This window comes from Corella eumyota, chromosome 7 (genome assembly GCF_963082875.1).
Source record: "Corella eumyota chromosome 7, kaCorEumy4.1, whole genome shotgun sequence".
NCBI classification, from domain to species: domain Eukaryota; kingdom Metazoa; phylum Chordata; class Ascidiacea; order Phlebobranchia; family Corellidae; genus Corella; species Corella eumyota.
Window position 1 is genome coordinate 844,066 of NC_137496.1, and position 15,024 is coordinate 859,089.

The 15,024-nt window shown below is 27.2% G+C and overlaps 4 protein-coding genes across 5 annotated transcripts; 2 read left to right on the forward strand and 2 right to left on the reverse strand.

Moving 5' to 3' along the window:
- Positions 1-58: 58 nt before the first annotated feature.
- LOC145759129 (AN1-type zinc finger protein 5-like) lies at positions 59-6,953 on the forward strand. Of its 2 annotated transcripts, none has more exons than XM_082572881.1 (7): positions 59-131; positions 3,272-3,421; positions 3,872-3,911; positions 4,243-4,323; positions 4,617-4,716; positions 5,616-5,715; positions 5,882-6,953. In XM_082572881.1, the coding sequence occupies exons 1-7, from the start codon at positions 59-61 to the stop codon at positions 6,028-6,030; spliced, it is 693 nt and encodes a 230-aa protein (XP_082429007.1). In that variant the 3' UTR covers positions 6,031-6,953. The 2 variants fall into 2 exon arrangements, with proteins under 2 accessions (XP_082429007.1, XP_082429008.1); XM_082572882.1 differs by lacking the exon at positions 59-131 and adding an exon at positions 2,489-2,604.
- Positions 6,954-7,824: 871 nt separating this feature from the next.
- LOC145759824 (uncharacterized) lies at positions 7,825-9,378 on the reverse strand. The gene is made up of 5 exons (XM_082573675.1): positions 9,231-9,378; positions 8,953-9,099; positions 8,675-8,761; positions 8,468-8,597; positions 7,825-8,389 (listed from the first exon to the last, which is right to left on the reverse strand). Exons 1-5 carry the CDS (start codon positions 9,342-9,344, stop codon positions 8,034-8,036), a joined length of 834 nt encoding a protein of 277 aa, XP_082429801.1. The 5' UTR covers positions 9,345-9,378; the 3' UTR covers positions 7,825-8,033.
- Positions 9,379-10,097: 719 nt separating this feature from the next.
- On the forward strand, positions 10,098-12,172 carry LOC145759264 (vesicle-associated membrane protein-associated protein B/C-like). Its single transcript, XM_082573045.1, has 6 exons — positions 10,098-10,232; positions 10,395-10,547; positions 10,710-10,813; positions 10,901-10,972; positions 11,075-11,236; positions 11,356-12,172. The coding sequence occupies exons 1-6, from the start codon at positions 10,169-10,171 to the stop codon at positions 11,485-11,487; spliced, it is 687 nt and encodes a 228-aa protein (XP_082429171.1). The 5' UTR covers positions 10,098-10,168; the 3' UTR covers positions 11,488-12,172.
- Positions 12,173-12,930: 758 nt separating this feature from the next.
- LOC145759566 (angiopoietin-2-like) lies at positions 12,931-14,527 on the reverse strand. The gene is made up of 3 exons (XM_082573418.1): positions 14,520-14,527; positions 14,042-14,298; positions 12,931-13,586 (listed from the first exon to the last, which is right to left on the reverse strand). Exons 1-3 carry the CDS (start codon positions 14,525-14,527, stop codon positions 12,931-12,933), a joined length of 921 nt encoding a protein of 306 aa, XP_082429544.1.
- Between the last annotated feature and the right edge of the window lie 497 nt (positions 14,528-15,024).

A 15,024-nucleotide genomic window follows, 5' to 3' on the forward strand; every position in this document is an offset into this window, starting at 1 on the left:
TTTAGAAACATCTAAACATGATTTAAAATATCAAATAGACAAAGAGGATACAAATAAAATGAAGAGGTCTTCGTCAACAGATTCAATCAATAAAGAAAAGAAGAGATCAAGAGAAGATCTTCCTCGACAAGGTAATTAAATCCAATTTTTGATGTACGAAAACTTTTATTAAATAGCTTATATATAAAAAGCTAATGATATTTATTGTGCCTGTGTTAAAAGTTAGCTAGATAACAAGAAATATTTCTTTATTTATCATATACAAAATATTTACCTATACTAGTTCGAGGATAAACGAATTTATTATGTTTCAAAATTCCCGATTTATTTTTGCTCGGTTGCATAACGCACGATTTGTTGTCGTCAGTTGGGAGAAACTAGTTTATGACCTATCCCTATGATGAGACAATGTGACGTTGATTACGTAAGCGAAAGTCGAATTTAGAACGGTAATGAGAAAGGCGTTAGTGCAGTGTTGATGTTGTTATTCTAGATTATTAAAAAAATGTATTTTAAAAGGCGAAATTTATATTTTTTAGCTTTTATTTTAACTTTAATCGAGTCCAATCGATTTTTATTTTTGTGCGAATGATTTTGATAAATCGAAGCTGCGTGACGCTACAACGTATCGTGACGTCATAAGCCTAGGAACGTTCTTGAGTCCAACAAAGAGAATTTGTCAGCTTGTTGTTAGTTAGTGTCGGGTTTTACTTAGTTTTTGTGTCGAAATTGAGGTTAATTACATTATATAGTTAAAATATTTAGTGTCGGATAGCTATTTTAACAAATATATGTTAGTTTAATAGAGTGTTATCGTGTTTTTATTGGCTTGGGCGTGTCATTTATTAGCCTAAGCGATTTTTTTAGTTTGTCAAAATTGAAAACTGTTAAAGTGATCAAGAAAAAATCGGTAATTTTGTGTTTTAAATTGAATTAAACGTTGGTTTCTTTTAATTAAAGTTTGTTTTTTGTGTTGTACAAGTTGTATTAGGTTTGCCTTACTGTCAGATCCACTGTTTAATCTGTTTTTTTACGATCTGACGGTTAAACATTAAAATTCGAATATTTTAGATATTGTATTCAAGCTGATAAAAAAATTTGATTTAAAAAATAATTTAGGGCTAGATTTTGTCGATTTTTTTCTTTAAATTTTAATGGTTATGGGTTAAAACTTTTTTTAAAGATATTTAAACAGGATTTAAAAACTGGAAGTACAATGTGTTAAGCAGTAATTATAACATTTGTTACTTTTAAAAATTTATGTTTTTTATCCATATAACCAACCTTTTTTTTAAACACTTTAAAAATTGTGCTAAGAAAAGCAACTGTTGTTTTGTTGTTAACAGTGCTAGCTTTAAAGGTTTCACACTTAAGTGATATTGGCACAAAAGTTGGATCTTTACCACTTTAGGTTGCTAGGATTTTGACTTATAACTAAAACTTGACAGAAAAATAAATGATTAGGTAGCTCATCGGTGTTATTATGTTTCTAGTTTATTTTAGAATGAACCAAAAATTTGTTCTTTTTTAAACTAATTTTGATGTTAAGTAGTGGCTATAAGTTAGATTTAGAAGTTTGGTATACAATTTTTTAAAGATATAACCTGTTAACAGTTTAAGTTTAAAAACAAGAAAACAAATTTATAAAAATTATGTAAATATTGTATATATATGCCCATTTTTGGAAGTTATTTTTTGGAATAAAAGTTTTTAAAATTATGTTAAAAAATATATATTAATTCAGATTTGTTATTCAAAACAATATTGGTATAAAAAAAAAAATCTATATATATCAAGAAAAAATAAAGTATTGGATTTTTTTTTAATAACCTTGGTCATAGATTTATTTTATTGACATCAAACCCACCCACTGTGATATGTAATAAACATTTGTGACTTGTGATTATTATTGTCATCTATTCACAATTCTGCTTACTGTAAAACAATTTTAGCAACAACTATTTTTAACTTGATTTTTAAGGAAATCTATTTCTTTTGTGGTAATTGGTGCAATGATAATTGACTAACAAATTCATGACATTACAATTATTAGAAATTGTGGTAATTATCTGTTTCAGGATTTTTTAATGGGTTTTGGATTAAGTGTTTACAACGTCACTAATAGTGCTTTGCTTGGCAATATTTTCTTGTTTATTTTAGTCACTGCCCGAGGTCTATAGTCACCATATTTATGGTGTAAGTTCCTGTGTAAATACTGGCTTGCCTTTTCTCTTGTATATCTCCTCTGTTATTACTGCACAACTGACCATTGATAATTAGTTTACCAGCCTTTAGTCTATGTTGTAAATGACAATAATAGCTGCCCAACAGCTTTTCTTTTAGTGCTTTTTATGTTTATAATGCTAGATTTTAAGAAACAGTAATAAAAATCTGAGGACTCAGTTAGACAAGAAAACCTAGTGAAGCAGTCTATTTAGTATAATTGTTTAAAATTCCATTTTATGACCTTTATTTAAAAACTACTTTTAGATTACAATAAATTGTATAAAGAATAGTAAATTTAAAAAAATTTTCTGAAAATTTTTATTTTAAAACTGTTACAAGTGAAATTATTTCATCGCTTTTTTGAAAACCTTTATCACGGTAAGTTAACAATTTATAATCCTGTTTTTATTCATTAACATTAATGTTTAAAAAAAAACTTAAAAGTTTTATTTTTAAGCTTATAAATGACGTAATAATTATTTCCAATAGTTTTTAAATCCCACTTACATAAAGGTTTTTAATATATGTCATGTCACTCAGTATTTAGTCATTATGTAAATAGACAAGTACCTAGAAAACCTATTTACATAATACCTGATTAACTGGAAACAAACCCGCTATTGTAATTATCTTCAGCCGGTTTAAACATTCAAAATCCTAATATAAAAAAAAATGTTTATGATTTAATTTTTGATAAGCTGCCTAATAGTCCTTTGGTATTGAAAATGTATGTATGTAATTTTAATACAAAACTAACCAACAAGAATGTATATATAAGTAACTTTAACATCCAGTTTTAATGTTGTGGGTTTGGAATTTAATATTAACCCACTAAAGTAAATATAAAATCAAGAAGTAAGTACAAGGTGAAGTTACTAGGGGTTTACCACTCTTGTTTATACAAAAAATACCATTTGGTCATGCTACTCAAACATCTGGGTTAAGGTTAATTTGTCACAGAATATGTTGTTAAGAGTTTTTACCATCTCTGTTACTGTATTTTTAAGAATATCATAAAGTCTGATAATTTGTTATTTTATCTTAGTTAACATGGAAGGCCCTAGTCAGTCAACTCAAGCACAACTTTGTCGGAACGGTTGTGGATTTTACGGAAGTTCAAAGAACGAAGGAATGTGCTCGATGTGTTATAAAGATACAGTTCAGAAGAAAAACAACTCTGGCAGAAAATCACCAGGTTTTAAAATCTCCTAATTTAGTTCTTAATTAAATTATATTCTTAGAATATTTTTATCATGAGCAATTTTATCAATTTGTTATTGATTGAAAGTAAGCGTTATCGCTAAACATTAAATGAAATTGATTTAAAACTGTTTTTTTTGCTGACCTTTTTCTGTGAATTCTGCTTTATTGCAAATTAATGTTTAAATTAATTTTCAATATTTTATTTGTTTGTATAAATAACTACATTTTATAATTTGTTGTTTTTGTACACTGATAAATATTAATTAACTTTAAAACAATTCCGTAATAAGTATTTTTTTATATTCCTTATAATTTAAGTTTTAAATAAAGATGAATTTGTACTTTAAAGAAAGGTAAAAATGATGAATATTTTAAAATAATTAACTTAAAACTTTCGAAAATTGAAATTTACCATGAATTAATAATTTTATTTTTATTTTAGCCGTTTCTCATATTTTGACCAAATCCGATCATTCACCAACGTAAGTTTTCATTTTTTCTTATTTCAGTAACTCCTAATTTTTATTGAATTTTTGAAATATCTCACATTAGTTGAAATTGTAAAATAAAACCTCACATGGGGCAATATGTCTGTTGGGAATTATTGGAAAAATGTTAAATGGAATTTTCTGCCTCATTGAAATTTTTCTATTATTCAAATCTAAGTAATTACAAAACTCTATTCAAAAAAATGTTTGGGTGTTATTAATGAAATATCTTGTATATTACATACAAGTTTTAATACATAATAGTTTCAAACAAAAATAATATAACTCCTTTGTTTTTAACAACAAATATTGTTTTGTCATACAGAAGCGACACACATAACGATGGATCGGTTGCTAATGCTATGGCTTCTTTAGATACAAATGATGCACCTACCACAACTATAAGGTATTAAGTTCAATTTAGGTTTTCTCATTAATTTAAGTTTCTCATTAATTTAAGTTCAAGTTTGTAAATTTTGTTTGGTCATTTTTTTTGTATTGTAATAATTTTGTTAAATCATGCAGTTAAAATATTGTGACACATTATTTTTTCGAGGTCCAATAAATGTTTAAAATTGTCATCAAATGATTTGGTCCATATTATTAAAGTCTACTGAGCCATTTTAAGCCATTGGGTTAAACTTTTGTGACATTTTTATTTTTGTTTCAAAATAATTTTAACATAAAAATATGTTTCAGTGGAGCAACCATATCAGCGTCATCAACTACAATCAGTTCTCCCATCTCTATTCCAACTGCAGCTCAACCCAACACCTCTCTTACCACCCATTCTCCCCAGGTAAAATATTAACACAACAGGTTTTAGGAGTATAACAACCCCCATTAAAAACATGCTTTTCTTTATATATAATAGTCAATAGCCCACCTTATGGTTGGAATATTAGTTGTAGTAATATATGATCACAACTCTCACATTTTGTTTCCCTGCGATAATTTACCCGGGCACCACGGACAACAGTTTTATTTATTTTGTCAGCCTAAGTTGGACATACATATACATTGCCCATTAAGTCCCGTTATATGTAGATTTTACAACCTGTCATTTTTGCCCTAGTAGAATATATTAAGGTTTAAAGGGCTTGTTATTTATTTTATTTGTAACTTTTGTTTGTACTGTTTGATTGTTATAAAAATCATTTTTTTAAATGTTGGTTATGTAGAAATATTGTTTTTATAAAAGGCTTATTTATAGGTCAATGTCAGACCAATTTGTGTATTGTTTTAAATGTTTGTTTATTGTTTATCCATTCATTATAAACAAATTCTGTTGACTTTGCAAAACAAATATTGTTTGAAAACTTGTTTTTGGTTCTGCCTGTCACAAATCACAAAATAGATTTCCTAGCTGTAATCATTTTTATGGGTATGTTTAAATAATGAGTGGTTTTCTAACTTTATAATAATCATTTAAAGGAAAAATATTTTTTAAATTGTCACAGTAACGGAATTGTAATTAGCTGCATTTGTCTTGGTTGCCTTTTGTTGAAATATCTTGTTAACATTTTTGTTTTTGTTTATCTTTTTTTCAGTTCAACATTAAGAAAAAAATTGTTTAGTTGACACAAATAAAAATAAAAATAAATAATTGGAAACGCAACTTTAAATATTTATTATATATGGCCTATAAAACATCATAAAAATGTATATAAATAAAATTAAAACATTGTATTTTTTTAGAATTCTAGTTTTGATGCAGGGACCTCGTTCGAGGATTCTTCTCCCTCGAAACCGAAGAAAACTCGATGTAGTTCGTGCAGGAAAAGACTCGGACTCACCGGTGAGTTTTAAACTTTATTTCAGTTAAACTTAACACAATTTTGTTTCTTTAAAATATTAACCATATGTTGTATATTGCTTTTGTACTTAAAAGTTGTTTACATTGTAATCATCAAAAATGCCAAAAAATTTATTTTTATTTTTAATTTATGAAATTTATTTTTTAGGTTTTTACTGCCGATGTGGAAAACACTTTTGCAGCCTCCATCGATATTCCGACCAACATAATTGTGATTTTGATTATAAAGCCGACGCCCAAGCTAAAATCCGCAAGGAAAACCCAGTAATTGTGGGTGAAAAAATTAACAAAATCTAAACCACAATCCACCAACAATTTGGGATTTATTTATTTTCTGTGTGTCTCGTATTGTTGCAATAATATCGACAATGTACAGTAAAAAATTGCATGTATTTTGGAAACCCTGAAAGCTTGTATTTTTTGGAAGCCCTGGTGTCACACCTGTCCGCTTGGTGTCACTATTTTTTGTCTCGTATTTTTTTTAAAAATGTTTTTTTTTTGTATTGTTTCGTTTAAAATAGAAAAAAAATGAAAATTTATTTTATTTCGCGCCTTTAAGCCTTCCGTTAGTCAAAAATTGATAATTGTTCACCAATTCTCACAATAATCTTAGTTTAATTTTTATTTGAATTATTTCAGCACCTTTTCTTTTTGGGGGTTGTTTTTATTGTGGTTGGCAAACAATGTTTCAATATCTCACTCTGTTATTTTTTGTGATTGTTTTTTTTGATTTCTCATTCTGTTAATTTCGTTTATTGATTTCTTGTATATCGTGTATCAGCCTTGTTAAAAGGCTCGGCTTTGCTTTTTTTTGTAGATTTCCTTTTTTTTTGGTGAAATTAGAATGATTTTAGCTAATTCTGTGTGATTTCTTCGTTATGTGATTTATTTTCATCCTTATTTTTCTTAGTTGTTATTACTGCATATATATATATAATGCATACCGCCAGAATCTTATTACTCAAAATACTAGATAGTCAATCTAATGCTTATTTCTTTGCTTTTGAAGTTGACCCCCTTAAGTCAAAAGAAGTCTTTGTTTTATTTAGAATATTTTATCAAAAATTCATTTTTTTAACTCTTATTTAGCCAATTTAAAACATGATTGGTCACATTACTTCACCCAGTATTGCAAGGTTGGTCTATTTCTTTCTCTGGACAATGGCAGAGTGATTATGATGCATGTATAAAACCAATAAACTTAACTGTAGAAAATTATGATCGCTATTTTCTAAAGAAAATTTGACATTTGTTGTTTTTGCAAAATTGGTTAGAACCATAAATAATATTCCATTTTTTGCAAAAAAAGGCACCTAAGATCGACTATATGTCAAAATTCCACGATCGAGGATAAATAATATTAATTAGTTAATTTAACAACACCTTTTGGCTTAAGGAGTAAAGAGAAAACGTTGATTAGAAATTCCTGCGCGAGATTTTTTAACAAGTGCCTAATTAAAAGCGTGGTTTTTGCACTATAGTGGTTTTATATCTAAAATTTTTAACACTATTAGTTCAGAATATAAGGTAGTATATCATATTTTCTTACTTTACTAGTTCAATAAGTTAAATATACAGAATTATGGCCAATATATGTAAAGTATCTAACTATGGGTTATGTTTTTAGCAAATAGATTGTTTGTATTTACATTATTAAAATGTTTTTTTAATGATTAAAGACTATTTTATAAACAAAAATTGATTTGACACATTAAAGGTAAAAAATTGTTATTTATAATTAAAATAAGACTATCTTAGAGTAAAAAAGTTTTCATCAAAAAATATTAAAAAAAAGTTTACCGCAAAATGATGCACGAGAGTCGTTTTTCGATAAGATTTTTTTACCGCAAGATGATGAACAAGAGTCATTTTTTTTCCATTTTTTATTTTTCGATAAAAATATGATTTTTAAATGGTTTAGATTACTTTCAAAACGTTTAAAGGACTTATAATAAGATGCAAGTGCCTTTTTTGCAAAAAAACAACTAGTACAATATAAAAATATAGACTTTATTATTATATATATACTTAGGTAATAACTAATTACTACCTAAAAGTTAGTAAATACAAATGCAACGATTTGTTGTGTATATCTGTTTTATTCATTTTTTAAATAAGCATCATTAATTAATATGAAAAATGCAATCAGCACTTGCACAAAATTTAATACATATTTTGCCTATGAGTTTAAAAAAGTAATTAGCATAATTTTGTTTTGCCAATTACGATCATATAAAATATCAAAAATATTCACCATTTAAATTAAGGTATTTAGAATTAAAAAAATTAAATTTCTCTTTTTAGAAAATGCATTCAAAATTGCTATTTACCCATTGTTTTAGACAATGGTTTGCATTATCATGTAACAATGACAGTGCAACAGCATCAGCAATATTGGGGCTACTACCCCCCAACCAATTAGAATTTTTAAGGGAATTGCTCAATATTTCTATTGCAGAAGATTTTTCTTCTTCACTGGAGAATTTTGAGGACAGAATTTCACAAGCATCAAGTTGTAATTCTTGGAGGTTTGAATTGTGGTTAAAATTTTGACCATATAGGCCTAACACTCGGCCCAACAGCTTTGCAATGTTGGTTTCCCCTTTAATTTGGCTGTTCATTGAAGGGCTTAGATAAGCTAAAGGACCATTGTCCACTAAAAATCAAATAAAAATTTTACTATACATAACAATTTCTAAAAATTAAGTTTAAAAATAAATATAAAAAAAATTACATTTTTTCCAAATCAGAGTTATAACCAAATCATTTTGTTTTCTGTCGACACATTCTTCATTCTGCCAAAACCCTACCCCCTTATGACCTGTACAACTAGAATGAACATGGACTTTAAACAGAACATTCAACTGTAAATGAGAAAACATTATTATAGTTTAATACATTATTTGATAATTAAAATTTTCTTGAAAGAGGTTTATAATACCTTGTTGTGTTTTATAATTTTCCTAAAATATTTTAGAAAATGAGGAGGATTTTCTGGACAAGCACAAATAACGATGTCAAATTCTCCCTAAAAAAAATGTGTTTAATGCAAAAAAAAGGAAGATTAAATATTTTAAATTAAATTTAAATTGGACTTTTATAAAAACTCCTAATATGAAATCAATTTAAAGCATTTTAATATATCATACATCCTATATATAAAGATTTATACATATATAATTAATTTATTTAAAACTTTTTTGAACTTAAAAAACTAACCCCTTTTAGAAGTTGTTTTACAACAGGTAATTCAGGCATTTCTATTTTTTGTTTAGGAATAGTAGCAATAAAGCTATCCAAAGTTTCCAGTAAATTTTCTTGTTTAAGTTTTAATTCTTTGAGCGCATTTATATCAATATTTTCCTCCTAAAAACAATTAATTTATTTAACATTTTATGAACTAGTGGCTCTAAAAATATAAGATTAATATAATACTTTAGGTCATATATAATTATTATTTGTGTTCGTAGAAAAATACGTTTGTTTTTTTTTTGTACCTTTTTAATTTCACCAATATTAATCAGGTTTTTCATTTTATACATTACATCTGGTAACTGAACATTGTCACCCATCTTATAAAAAGGCTTAACAGTAAACATTGTGCTGGACATGTTGTTTTTTGTTATTTAAACTATTAGTACCTGTTATGTCAATCAAAAAATAAAACGTGTAAAACGTCACAAAAAAGAGGAATAGTCGGAGACGCGGAGACGACTGAAAAAAATTGAAAAAAGCTAAAAGATAAATTTTTGCGGGTATTTTTAGTCTATAAGGTTATTTATATTATTATAACTTTCTAAATAGGCTAGTAGGTTAAAAACTATTTTAAAAAATTAAATAGATTTATTGAAATTAAATAAAAACGTACAAATCACGTTAAAAACTATGGGTAAAAAAACGCAATCAATAAAATTATAATAACAATTTTAACATTAAAATAAGCGTTTATAGTTTGTTTTAAATTTATTTTATGTGTTTGTGGTAATAAATCTACTTTTTTATTAGTTTAACTTAAAATGAACTTTGATACTACCCTACGTCACTACAATATCGCTCGTGACGTGTATTTTCTCATTTTGTGTGTTACAACATTTATTGATTATTACAGATGATCATCAATAATAATGATGATGTGTAGAAACTTTACGTACGCCTAAATTATAAGAAATTAGCTAATTGCAACCTAGCTTATGCTATTTTAGGTTAGTTTATTGTAATATAGTTCACACAGATTCGTAAATTTGCAAACAAATATTCGTTACTATACCGTTTCGCTAACAGACTAAGTCACAGTCAGAAGGTCACGTGATTTTAGAGTTCTTATATTTGTTTTAAAAAGTTAAAATATTAAGTGAAGTTTGTTTGTTTACAGACATTAATGTTATAACTTAGCTGTTGTTAAACTGTTTAAGCTTTGGATAAACAAAGGTTAAAGATGTCTTCAAGAAAGCAACCCCAAGTTTTGGAAATTGAACCACTCAACGAACTTTCTTTCGTTGGTAAAAAAAATTATTATATTTTTAAAAATATTAAGTTAGGTTAAGCAATATTAAAAAATAATCTAAGTTATGCACTAACTTTCCTTCAATAGGCTACTCAAAATGTGCAGTTAGATATACTGTTTAATATGGTGTATTGATGTTTTATTTTTATGTTTGCAGGTCCATTTACAGATGTTGTAACTTCAAATTTGAAACTGACAAATCCGTCAGATCGTAGAGTTTGTTTTAAAGTCAAAACCACTGCTCCGAGAAGATATTGTGTTCGTCCGAACAGTGGTTTTGTTGAACCAAGTGCTGCCGTTAATGTTTCAGGTATATAATTTAAATAAGTCACAAAAACAATTTACATATTAATAAACAAATGTAAAGCTTGCTAAGCCTAAGATATAGAAGCAACAAATTAACTAGGCTATATAGATATTTTTTAATAAATGATTTTATTCAAGCAAGCCTAATTTTTTTTTTCATCTGTAGTAATGCTACAACCTGTAGACTCTGACAATCAGGATAAAGGAAAACACAAGTTTATGGTTCAAGCCATGTTTGCTCCAGAAAAAGTTGATGATGTGGAGGCACTGGTATGTAAAAGTTTATAGATTAAAAGTTACACTAGATACATATTTGAAAGCTTGAGCATTTTTAAAACTTACTTTATTAATTTGTAGTGGTCAAATGCGGCACCTTCCGATCTAATGGATTCAAAACTTCGATGTGTTTTTGTTGAAGGAGGAGAGAAGGTAATTGTAATTTTAACATATAAATAATCCTTTTTAAAAAGTATTGTGAATAAACTATAATTATCATTGTTTCAAGAAAACTATAATTCATGTTTTACGCAGCCTGTAGACCAAGCTAAAAGTGAGGTTCAAGAAAGTGCAAATGAAGGAACTTCAGGAGCAGCAGTTACGGATAATAATTCGGAACTAAAGTCAATCATGGAGGAATGTAAAAGATTGCAAGCGGAAAATGCAAAACAAAAACAACTTATAGACGAATTAAAGGTACCAGTAGTATTTCTAGATATATTTATTGTACAACAATTAAAGGGGTACGCTGTTTAGCAGGTAAACACCAGGGTTTCTTGCAAAATGACCTTCTATTTTGTTGTTTTTATTTGTAGAACAAATCTGGAGGTGCGGCCAGTGGTGGAACACTTCAAAACTTGGATGCAGCCCAACAGAAGAAACAGTTTACTCTTTTTATTCTCATTGCTTTCGTTATGGGAGTTTTATTCGGCTACATACTGCTTTAAAATTGAGGACAATTTAAATTGAGGTCTTTTTTGGGCAAGTGCTTGATATAAAGAACTATCTTGTGTAATTATTCCTAGAAGAAAATATATTTTGACCAAACACAATTAAAACTTCTGAAAAAAAGGTAACATAATTTTAATATTTTTGGTGAATATAAATGTTATTTGAAAGCTTGTTTTAAAGTTATATAATTTACTAAAGTAGAACTGATTAATTGTCTGACTTTAAATATATATATGTGTGTGTACAATATGTTTAATTACCTGTTTATGTTAATTAAACATACAACAAAGTTTCATAAAATTAAATTAATTTTAAAACTTGTTTGTTTTGGTGAATTAAAATCTGGATGTTTTTAGTTAGTTTGGTTTAACACTTGGTGTTCTTTTAAACTACAAAAATATTTAAATGTTTAATTATATGCTGTTCTAAATTTTTACAAGTGTTTTATAACTAAAGTTGTTAAATATAATATCTTGTTAATATTTTAGGTATTCCCTTGTAAGTTGGTTTACAAAATTTATATATTATTTGTATGTTAGATACACTTTACATGTAAATCATATTTAACTAAAATAATTTTGGGTATATGTATAGTAATTGCATGCTTAACTTTTGTTGTTATTTTGTTTACATATATTAAGTAATAAAGGCATCGCAATCCTATAAATACTTTTTATATGCTCAGTTTATTGTAATCTATATTATCTATTAAAATAACTGATTTTGCTGTTTAATAAAAGAAGATTAGTAAGGTACAGTTAAATTCTAACATATATTTAACCTAAATTGTTGTGCTACCAATTTTTAAAAATTACTTAAATATTTTTTTAAATTTTTCTTGTTTTGGTTATTATATGTTTTTTCAACTTCATGTATAGAAGAAAAATTAAACTTAGAATTTGGAAACTCATTGTTTTTTCATGTTTAATGTTTCATTTTGTTTAATATGGATCATATTGTCCACATAATACCTAATGTTTTTGCATTACTTATTAACAAATTCTAAGTATAAGCTGAATTTTATGCTACAATGACCATGTATGGTAACTTGAGAGTCTTGTCTCTAAATTTTTTTCTTAAAATTCTAAGAAATGGGTCAAAGTTAAACAGATAAAAACAATAATAAATTAAAATTATATACAATATTGTCCAAGTCATATGTTTGACTTAAGTCTTTCTATTTTAATAATTTATTTTCAGTTTGTTTGTGTGTTGACAGCTTTATTAACACCTTTTTAAAACCCATGCTTGGAAAGGGCAAACAAAGTTTAATAACAATTATTTTAACAGGATAAAATATCCTTTTACTAAAAGCTGTTGTTAGGAATTTTCTCTGTTTTAAATATGTTTTGCTCAAGTTGCATTTATTTTTAAATTAACATAATTTTATTGGGAGGTTGTATGTAAATAACTTTTTAAGATTTTGATAATATTTTGTATTATTCTCTGCGTATTTGTATTTTCATGGAAACGCTTTTTATATTCGGGTTATTTGGATTCATTGAAACCCAATTTGGCCAACTTAGTTTATAAGCTTGGCTGTACAGTACGTTGGCGGGGTAGGGTGCATTTAAGTTTGCACTTTCACAATTACTCATCCAAAAACCTCCTTTAAAAACACAGCCATCGGGGTTATTCTGATCTTGGGTTCGGAAATCTTGCGCTAACATTCCCGTAGAAATATCAGTTGCATTCCCGATGTAATTGCTCATTTTTAGAACCGCGTAATTCTCGTCCTTTCCTCCTATCTTAAAGCGTTCATATTCAGCATAGGCTTTAACACCTTCCGTATCTTCGATGTCGAATCTAAGGCTCGCGTTCACATTTCTAGATCCATCATCTCTAGTGAGCTGATAAATATTATCCAAACCAACCCAAAATTCTTCCAAGGGAGATCCAAATCCTGTTTGAAATTCGCTGTAATCTCGACTGAAATACGTTGTGCCGTTGAAACGTTGTAATATTGTTATCCACCCTCGAGTTCGGGTTTCAGTCTCCATATCGCAGTAAACAAGCAAATAATCGAACAGATCTGGCACCCATATTTCGTACACGCTATTCTCTGTAGACCCAGCATCAAATATTTGTTGACAATCTGTTAATAATATAAGTTGTATTCAAGATGTTTTATTGGTAGCACATAAATACGATGATGTAATGTAACGATTTATACTTATTTTATAAGTAACTCTATAGCTTTTGCGAAGGATAAATGAGGTTTAATTGTATCAAAATGCTATTTTAAATGCGTTTTATAAAATGTCACAAAAACGATTTGATTTACAAATAAACAAATTTATTATAATCATGCAGGATATTATAGTTTAGTTTATCACAGGAAATTGACGTAAACTACAACGTGTTTTTTTATTTTGTTTGTTAGCTGATGTTTATAAATTTTAAAGTATCGTAATTCTATATTTAAATAAATATTATTTCTTCAAAAACAGATAAATAAAATATCTATGTACATAAATAAATTAAGGTTTTAATAATTTTGTAATGATCTTTATCAACACAAACTTTATTTTTTTACTTTTTTATTTTTACCTTCGTAATTTGCCCCAAAACTTTGGTCGTCAGATACAATTTCAAGGTCGTCAGGTGCCTCAGGGTTTCCAATTTCCAGTGTTTCCAACAAACTTGTCAAATTTGCCAACGTTTCGTTGCAATTACATTCTTCTATCTCTTGCGTGACGTTCACTTCTAACTCGTCGACCAAGATTTGAAGTTTTTCGATCTGATATTCAAGGAGTCGAATTGCAATCGGATTAAAGTCGCTAGATGGTGCAACAGAGCTACCGCTTCTGTGATGTAGTCCAAGTGTTATTATAATAATTATAAACTTTGACAATTTATTTTGCATCTTAAAAAAGGATTAAAAAACAATCTAAAAAACGATAAAAACAAACATTTTTTAAATTATTTTATATTAGCAAAAAAAATTATTTTTATATTAGCATAAATAAAGCTTACATTTAATTAACTCTTAAAATATAAGCTCAAAACGTTTAAATTTTTAACATACATAGGCATATCTAAAAGCACATCTTAATACTATGCAGACGTTCAATATGCAACGACCTTAACAATATTAAATGTTAAAAATAAAATTTTGTTCCCGTGTGAAAATTCTAACCACAAGTTTCGCTGAAAAATAAGTGAAATTTAGACTTTGTATTTATTATATTACGTTTTTAACAATTTTTATATTTAAAATATTGTAATAGGTTAACTAAATTGTTTTAAAGTTATGGTTGTGGTAAAGGAAATTCTGGGTAAATGGGATGTGGGACCAGCACCCTTTTTTGCGATTAGTTCCATTTTTAAACCACGATATTTAAAAAAATACTTTAAAGTTTTTAAAAATAAAACCATATTTGTGCAGGTTGAAAAAATATAATTAAAAATAATATAAATTATTTGTTTTTATGATTTTTTTTAATTGTGCTATCTGAGGATAATTAAAAATAGCAACTCCCGCGGTATTGGGGAATCCCCAAATTCAGCGTGTTAACTAAAAACATCAAAAA

Coding starts and splice junctions, on each gene's coding strand:
- LOC145759129 (XM_082572881.1), top strand. CDS start 59: ATGAAGAGGTCTTCGTCAACAGATTCAATCAATAAAGAAAAGAAGAGA. Junction 132..3,271: donor AGAAGATCTTCCTCGACAAG/GTAATTAAATCC, acceptor ATTTTATCTTAG/TTAACATGGAAGGCCCTAGT. Junction 4,324..4,616: donor GCACCTACCACAACTATAAG/GTATTAAGTTCA, acceptor AATATGTTTCAG/TGGAGCAACCATATCAGCGT.
- LOC145759824 (XM_082573675.1), bottom strand. CDS start 9,344: ATGTCCAGCACAATGTTTACTGTTAAGCCTTTTTATAAGATGGGTGAC. Junction 8,762..8,952: donor TAAAACAACTTCTAAAAGGG/GTTAGTTTTTTA, acceptor CATTTTTTTTAG/GGAGAATTTGACATCGTTAT. Junction 8,598..8,674: donor AAATTATAAAACACAACAAG/GTATTATAAACC, acceptor TCTCATTTACAG/TTGAATGTTCTGTTTAAAGT.
- LOC145759264 (XM_082573045.1), top strand. CDS start 10,169: ATGTCTTCAAGAAAGCAACCCCAAGTTTTGGAAATTGAACCACTCAAC. Junction 10,814..10,900: donor TTGATGATGTGGAGGCACTG/GTATGTAAAAGT, acceptor ATTAATTTGTAG/TGGTCAAATGCGGCACCTTC. Junction 11,237..11,355: donor AACTTATAGACGAATTAAAG/GTACCAGTAGTA, acceptor TTTTATTTGTAG/AACAAATCTGGAGGTGCGGC.
- LOC145759566 (XM_082573418.1), bottom strand. Junction 13,587..14,041: donor TTTTGGGGCAAATTACGAAG/GTAAAAATAAAA, acceptor TATTATTAACAG/ATTGTCAACAAATATTTGAT.